This window comes from Anopheles coustani, chromosome 2 (genome assembly GCF_943734705.1).
Source record: "Anopheles coustani chromosome 2, idAnoCousDA_361_x.2, whole genome shotgun sequence".
NCBI classification, from domain to species: Eukaryota; Metazoa; Arthropoda; class Insecta; order Diptera; family Culicidae; genus Anopheles; species Anopheles coustani.
This window is the reverse complement of record NC_071289.1, coordinates 53,486,099-53,494,711: the sequence shown is the minus strand read 5'-3', so window position 1 is coordinate 53,494,711 and position 8,613 is coordinate 53,486,099. Positions and strand designations below refer to the sequence as shown.

General features: G+C 49.7%; 1 protein-coding gene across 1 annotated transcript; it reads left to right on the top strand.

Moving 5' to 3' along the window:
• Window positions 1-7,020: 7,020 nt before the first annotated feature.
• LOC131264625 (uncharacterized) lies at window positions 7,021-7,959 on the top strand. Its single transcript, XM_058266897.1, has one exon. The coding sequence runs from the start codon at window positions 7,021-7,023 to the stop codon at window positions 7,957-7,959; it is 939 nt and encodes a 312-aa protein (XP_058122880.1).
• Window positions 7,960-8,613: the final 654 nt, after the last annotated feature.

The window sequence follows — 8,613 nt, the reverse complement described above, 5'->3', positions numbered from 1 at the left end:
GAGTTTAGGCTAACGCCATGCGCCTTTGCCGCTGCATCGAACACGATCCGTACTTTTCCCGGCTTGGTGGCTCCCATCGTTTCTCGCGGCTTCGAACCTCCCGAACTGTCCATAAAGGTGAGATGAGATGGACGCGGGCCCGCATTGAAGAGTGGTGAAGTGGCAGCGGGCGTCGATGAAAGGCTTGCCGATCCGGGAAGCCTGCTCCTTGTACCGGCCGATGCACTCGCTGACAATCCAGGAAGCCCGCTCGGGGTCGCCATTCGTCCCTCGGCCATTTTCAACGCCTCCTGGTGGAGGTGAATACTATTCCGTCCTTCAACCAAACTCCTTTCAATGCTGATTTGCTCCAATTCAAGCTGTAGGAGCCTTCTTTTAATCTCGATCGTAGTTCGTAGTTCGTTCACAACCGAGAAATCCACCGCGGAAGTGTTAATACCGGTGTCCTGGTGCGCAAGTGGTGTAGTGTAGTGCGGTGTGTTCAGTGTACGGGGTGGTCGTGCGGTCGAATTTGCGAGCAGGTCGGGATGGGCCTCTTCTGCCGGTGCAAGCGGCACTTCGGGCCCCGTTTCAACCGTGGCTAACGGCGAACCTCCCAACATCCCAGTCGGTGCCAGCGACTGATCTTCCGCCATACTTCCCGTCGTGGCCAACGGCTGGCTGAATTCTCCGCGCTCCATTTTGAACCCGTTCGAACTCTGGGTCAAAGTGCACTGACCGTAACTTGCAGCTTCCACTCGAACTTGCACTCGTCGCAATACTCGCGGTTTTTCGGATTTCACTCACGCGCGTTAAATCACAGCTCCTCGGCTATTCTTTTCTCCAATTTCCACTGGCTTGGGAAATTTTACCACTTGCCAATTTCCTTGCAAGTAATTTTGCTTCAACCGTGTGAAGCCCAAATCTCAAGTGGTTTAATTTTTGTAAAATGTTGGAAAAGTTTTAATTTAAGCAAATTTCTCGTAACTTTATTTATTAATCGAAACCCGTACTATGCGGCGTTACAAAAATTAATTTGCGTGCTTATCGCTTTTCCAACAGAATAGGAGCGATGTTTTCTTGCGACACCTTTTTTATAGCTTTCTTCCGCTCCTTCTGTTGGACTCATTTCCGCGCGATCCTATCCGTTTAACTCCGAACCCCCCCCTACTGTCACATTTGCCATCTAGCGCGATCATGTTAGTAAACAAAGTTTACAATATTCTTGATCACTTCGCACAGTGGTGTTCGGATAACTTCCTAGTCCTGTGTGTTGATAAGTGTTCCACCATTTCTGTTAGGAACGCGTTACGTTACTAACGCCAGTCATCAGAATCGGCTCAGAACAGATATCCCGATACTCGATTAACGCCGATAACGTCAACACCAAAAAGGGGAACTTCAGCGATCAGCTGACTGATGGCCGATCTCAGGGGTCATCGATCGTCCATCGGATCGTACACGCTCATTTGAGTGCGCAGCAGCTTACGCTTCGTAGCGAATGTTTGTCCAGCCAGTAGGTCCTTGTCGTGGTTCAGAGAAAGCCGAAAGGTAAAGTTATCCTTGCCAGTGTTCCACCACATACCCAGTACCTTTTCGGTAGTATAGTCATGACCCATGTTTATCTCGTTTGTTTGCGTTTCTTCTTGCAGGTGTTGTACCACGACACGCGAATTGGAGACCCAATTGCGAATTTCAAATCCTCCGCGGGCGTGGATATAACGGACAGTTTTTGCGAGCTGAACCGCCTCTGCTTCGGATTCCACACTAACGAGCATATCGTCGCCATAATGCTCACGCTGGATACACTCAACCGCCCGTGGAAATTCCTTTCTAAAACGTTCCGCATTTTGATTTTTAACATACTGGGCGCTACACGGGGAGCAAGCTGCGCCGAAGGTCATTACGGTCATTACATACACCTCCGGTTCTCCATCGGGGTCATCACCTTCCCAGTACACCATCTGGCTTCGCTGGTCCTGTTGTTTCATCAATACCTGGTGAAACATCTCGCGAATGTCACCAACGACGCCAACTTTAAATTCCCGGAATTTGAGCAGCACCGATAACAGCCCCGCGTTAATGTCCGGGCCTGTCAGCAAAAACGAATTTAGGCTCACACCTCTCACCTTGGCGGCTGCATCAAAGACGACTCGAATTTTACCTGGTTTGTTGGGATTAGTCACTGGAAAAACCGGCAGGTACCAATCCCGAGGACGTCGATCCGCCACTTCACTTGCTGTCAGGCGCCTCATATACCCTTTGTCGAGGTAGTCTCGCATTTTTAGGTGAACGGCATCTCCTAAAACAGAATCTTTCTTTATTTTTTGTTTTAGGCAGTTGTATCTCCTCAGCGCGATTGCCTTGTTGCAAGGCAACTGGACATCGTCGTAGCGCCAAAGTAGCCCCGTTTCGTAGCGGTGTCCCTTCAACTTGGTACTCCTACTCAAAATATTTAGAGCTCGCTCGTCTTCCTTACTTCGCAGCGGGCTGGATGGCGTGCCGATTCCCGATAAATCCACGGCGTAAAACTCTTTGACCGCTGCCGTCAACTGCTCACATGTGCACTCATGGAAACCACTGTAAAGCGTTCCGGTTGAGGTGGCAGCCCCGGAACAGGGTCCACATACGGTCCACCCTAACCGAGTCTCTACAGCGAAGGGTTCGTTCTTCAACCCTTGAACGGCCTTCACAGGTTGGGTTACACCGTAGTTGAGGAATTGAGGCACAACAACCGATTGACCGAAGAGAAGAAACGTAACCAGGAGAGAAAGATAAGGAACACAAGCTAGGCGCTATTTTAGTTTCGGACATCCACAGCTTAAATATAATTTACGTTAGTAAGACAGTTTTTTTTAGACAGAGTGTTTTTTATTTATTATTATTTAAATATGATTCACATTCCCGATGGATAAAAATTATCGCAGCTCATCCTCCCGGTCATCAGCTTAGTAGGAACTTCATGTGAAACACGATACGTCACCATAAGTGCAGCTTAAAATTCGATGGCATTTTCGCGTGCTTGTGCACGTACGCGCGCTCTATACAGCGGACGGAAACGGCGGTAGAGCATGGCTGCTTCCCGGTGTGCATGATGTTCCATTTCTGGTGCGTTTAACAAACGCTGAATATCCAGTAGAATCTGTTTAATGTTGCCCGGCGGACGCCAATCCTTTTCTTCAATCAACGTGGACATTACCACAATTCCGCAAGGGGACACGTTCGGATGGAACAGGGGAGGAACAAACACACATAGCGGCGTTCGCGTCTTTCCGGGGATCTCGACTCGGGGAAGACTCGGCCGAGACCCCGCTTAATTGGCTGTATCTTCCAGCGAGGATGTGGTGCCTTGTGGTGGATGTGGTGGATGTGTGACCTTGGGGTCATTCTGGATGACAAGTTGACTATCAGAGCGCACATATCCGACCTGATTTGCAGACCTAGCAGGCTGTTGGGGATGATATGGAATTTTGGCCGAGAAATTCGCGATCCTCTGTGCTTGACAGGCCTGTATGATAGCCTAGTAAGATCGATCCTTGAGTATGCGTGTGTGGTGTGCAGTCCCACAAGTGCTTCTTGGACTGCGAAAATAGAGCAAGTTCAGCGAAACTTCACTATGAGGCGTTATCTGGGCGTTAATGCATTTGACATCCCGCCGTATCCGGTACGCTGCAGGCTATTGGGTCTTCTGTCGCTGGAGGACCGTCGCACAATAGCCCAAGCATCCTTTGTTGCTAGCTTGGTCCTTGGGGAGTCGAACTCCCCGTCACTCCTCGCAATGATTCCTTTTTACGCTCCCGAGCATGTGCTTCGGCCGCGGGAAATGCTGTCGGTGCCACAGCGTCGAACGAACTAACGTGCGACTGATCCGTTATCCAAAAGTTTGGCATCCTTTAACCACTCAGTTTTTGCAATCCTTTCCTCTTTCTGTTCCTTAAGCTTTGAGATCAGTGTTCTATGCTATAGGCGTCTATGTTAGGTTAGGTGCTTTTTATTAATGTTATGTCGTTATGTTAGGTTCTAGTCTTAAGTTCTATATGTAGCCCTGCGAGGCCGATATATTGAAATACAAATAAAAATACAATACAAATACAAATTCCAAAGGAATTTATACAACTGAGAGGATGGTGCGCATGATTTATGCGAAGGTTCACGATTTGGTGGTTGCGCAGGCTTCACCAGGTCCTTCAACCTCCAGATCGTTAGCCTTCAACTTCGAATGAATTTCGAGCGGGGAAATGTTGGAAGCCTGCAACGCCAAACTGTTCGATGAAGAGTATTTCTCGGCAGTCTTGGCTTGGTTGGCTTCCAATATTGATCCGCGCGAGGTACGTTCGGAGTACCGCATGAAAAAATGCATACCACAGTTGGCAACGCAGTGTTCGTGGTCCGGATACACTGCAAAAGGTGCTAAGGGTAAAGTGCCTATTTGCATATACGGAAACATTCGAAAATTACTGCAAAGTGTTGGAGGCGAGGGCACGCATGAGGCTGCGGTAAAGGTACTAATTACGAAAATGTTTAGGAACGCAAAAAACCACTTGCTTAAAGGGATTAAGGGCACAAAAACGCCATACGTTAAAGGCTCCAAGCGTCCATCCGAAAAACTAGAGTAAAAAAATGGTCCTTTGCGTTTCTCAACTTTTTAGTAAGGGTACGGAGTTAGTTTTTTTATTGTAATAATCGCATAGCGAAGATACGGAATAGGAGCAGGTTAGGATAGTTTACCGAGTGAGTCGGTCAGCGAACCAGTATTGTCTGAGAATTCAAACAATGAAAAACAAATTATTGTAAAGTAGTTAAGAGTTACAAAGTTAAGTTGGTTATTATAATGATGATAAAAGAATACACATTGTTATGTAAATAGTTAGATGGAATTACAAAAATTATTCGAAAAATGCATTCGAAAATAAAATAGTTCTTTTTTAGTTTTTTTGGTAAGTAAGTAGCTCTGAGCCGAACGATTGAAATCAAATTTATACGAGCGGGTGTTAGAAAATACATCTAATATCACGCTAACGCGAGTTAACCCAGCCGGTTAATCACCTCCAGTCAGCTGTTCCACGCGCCGCTATCGGACACCCGCCACCGACGCTACACCACTATCCGCAAACCGAACGGTTTGAGAACGTTTCCCGAAGTTTTGTATGGGGCACGAAGCGTTGCCACGACAAAAACGAAAAATGGAGCCCCCTTTCGGGGCCCTCCTCCCTCTTTTTTTCTTCTCTTCCTTCTACACATTCTCATGTCTCGAGCTGTTACGCGGACTTGAACCGCGTTGTTTCCACTCCGGTCTCTGCGCACCTACCGCAAGACCGTCGCTCTTTGTTGAGAACGGTGTGCTAAAGGCCCAATATATATCTACTGCGTAGCCGTTTGTATGAACTGTATGGGAATGCATCGGTATACGCTCAACCCGCTCTAGCCATTTAAACCTCTCGCGGAGCGAATTCATATGGCCACCGCGTTTGCTTTGCTCTTCATTTAGCGATCGCTTGCGCTGCGTACGTATGCATGAATGACCGCTCGCGCTGGGTATACTCGTACGGGTACCCGTACGTACGTATTCGACCGCGCTGGGTATACCCGTACGGGTACCCGTACGTCCGTATTCGACCGCGCTGGGTATTCGACTGGTCTACGATTGCTCGCGCTGGGTTTTCGATCGCTCGCGCTGGGTCTTCGAAGACCCGATCGCGCAGGGCATTTAAACTTCGTACCGTATTGCATTGCGCATGCGCACTTTGAAGCACAAACCTCGATTTTTCAGTTCGGATCGGCTGCCGCGGCAACAGATGGGCGCGGTAAGGAGAGATTTCTGGCAGTGGCGGGACGGGGTAATTTCTGCGTTGGTGTAAAAGAGACAAGAATATCACCATCTCGCTCTTGCCCATTGAATTCCCTATCTCTACCCGAAGCTATGGCTGGTAGGGCTTTCTGACTATTCGTGTCCCGATTTGGCCACAATTTTGCTGGCTTTACTTCGTGCAGTGTTTCGGGGGATCGCGAGTACCCCCGAAACACTGCGCCTTGTAAAACGCCGCTGGGTAAAAGCTGGATTCTTGCCTGTATATTCAGATTATATCCAGCTCGAGCCGAAGATAAAAACCGAAGTTGCCACGACAAAAACGAAAAATGGAGGCCCCGTTCGGGGCCCTCCCTCTTATTTTCTTCTATTCCTTCTACACATTCTCATGTCTCGAGCTGTTACGCGGAATTGAACCGCGTTGTTTCCACTCCGGCCTCTGCGCACCTACCGCAAGACCGTCGCTCTTTGTTGAGAACGGTGCGCTAAAGGCCCAATATATATCTAGTGTGTAGTCGTTTGTATGGACTGTATGGGAATGCATCGGTATACGCTCAACCCGCTCTAGCCATTTAAACCTCTCGCGGAGCGAATTCATATGGCTACCGCGTTTCGGTTTTTGCTCTTCATTTAGCGATCGCTTGCGCTGCGTACGTATGCATGAATGACCGCTCGCGCTGGGTATACCCGTACGGGTACCGTACGTCCGTATTCGACCGCGCTGGGTATTCGACTGGTCTACGATTGCTCGCGCTGGGTTTTCGATCGCTCGCGCTGGGTCTTCGAAGACCCGATCGCGCAGGGCATTTAAACTTCGTACCGTATTGCATTGCGCATGCGCACTTGATGACTTCACACATGAGGGTTCGGCTAGCCAATCACAAAAATCGATTTTTCAGTTCGGATCGGCTGCCGCGGAAACAGATGGGCGCGGTAAGGAGAGATTTCTGGCGGTGGCGGGACGGGAGAATTTCTGCGTTGGTGTAAAAGAGACAAGGCTATCACCATCTCGCTCTTGCCCATTGAATTCCCTATCTCCACCCGAAGCTAGTGATGGTAGGGTAGCCGCCATCGACATCGCAGCCGGACGAGTGCTGACGATAGTGAGAAGTGCACCCGCCATCGCACCGAAGTCGCCGCCATCTTCCTCGCGTGCACCCGCCATCGCACCGAAGTCGCCGCCTGCACACAACTAAGGTAGGATCCATCCGTTTTAATTCGACTAACCAACGAGGATGATGCGTAGCCCGCCGTTTCCACCGGGTACAGCAGAAACCCCCACCGCGTCGATAGCCCCTGAAATCGGATTTATAGCCCCTGGCCCACCAACAATCGAGTCACACTTCTCGCGCGATTCCTCTACCGACCCGCCGGAATTTCAAGTGGAGATTGTGAATACAATGCGCCTCAAGCCACCCGAATTGGATACAACCGATATCCACACCTTTTTCTACGCTTCGGAAAATTGGTTTGACGCATGGAATATCGCTCCGAGCCACCACGTCAAACGGTTCAATATACTGAAGACACAAATACCGACGCGAATCCTCCCTCAGCTGCGCCATCTTCTCGATAACGTGCCCAACGCTGACCGCTACGAAGCTGCGAAAAGGACAATCGTCCAACATTTCGAGGAGTCGCAACGCAGCCGCTTACACCGATTGTTATCCGATATGAACCTCGGCGATCGGAAACCGTCCCAACTGCTAGCCGAAATGCGACGCACGGCAAACGGAGCAATCTCAGACTCCATGTTGGTTGACCTCTGGATAGGACGTTTACCGCCATACATACAATCCGCGGTGATCGCCGTCTCGCCAGACGTTGAAGATAAGGCAAAGGTGGCCGATTCCGTCCTAGATTCGTTCGCTTTGTACCACCAAACGGGTGCATACCAACAGGTGTCGGAGGTTCGAAATGGGGAAGTGGACCGCCTCACGAGACAAGTAGCAGAATTGACGCAGCGTTTAGACACCGTGCTGGAACAATTGAATCGAGGTCGCAACCGGTCTCGATCACGTACCCGAATGCAGCCCGCCCAATCTACTAGTAGCGTCGAAAACGACTTGTGTTACTACCACCAGCGTTACGGTCAACAAGCTCGCAACTGCCGAGCCCCGTGCTCGTTTGTTAACCGTCAACAACGGAATAATGCATCGTCGTCGTCGGCGTGACAATCTGCGGGAGACGTTCAGCAGCAACCAGTCCACTCTATTTCATCGACAACTCATCGCCTCGTCATAGTGGACCGAAAAACGAACCAACCATTTTTAATAGATACTGGTGCCGACGTCTCCGTAATCCCACGAGATATCAGCTGTGCTCTCCATAAACCGTCATCCATAAAACTTTTCGCCGCGAACAACACGCCAATCACGGTATACGGTGAGTCGCTTCGTACGTTGGATCTGGGTTTGCGACGAAATTTCCTGTGGAATTTTGTGATCGCCGACGTGGGTACAGCTATTATTGGCGCCGATTTCTTCGAATATTTTCACCTATTAGTCGACCTACGACGCAGATGCCTTGTAGACGCCATCACTAACCTCCGCACGCCCGGCGCCACAGACTATAACCCGGAGGAGCCAACCGTCAAGGTTTGTGAATCATCGTCACCAATAGCTTCCTTATTAAGGGAATTTCCCGGGTTAACCTCGCCTACCACCCCCGGCACGCAGCTGCAATCCGAAATCACTCATCGCATTGAGACTACCGGACACCCGACTTTCGCTCGTCCTCGTAGATTTTCCTCCGAGAAATACGCAGCCGCCCGTGACGAGTTTGAGTCATTGGTACAACTTGGAGTTTGTCGTCCTTCCAACAGCAGC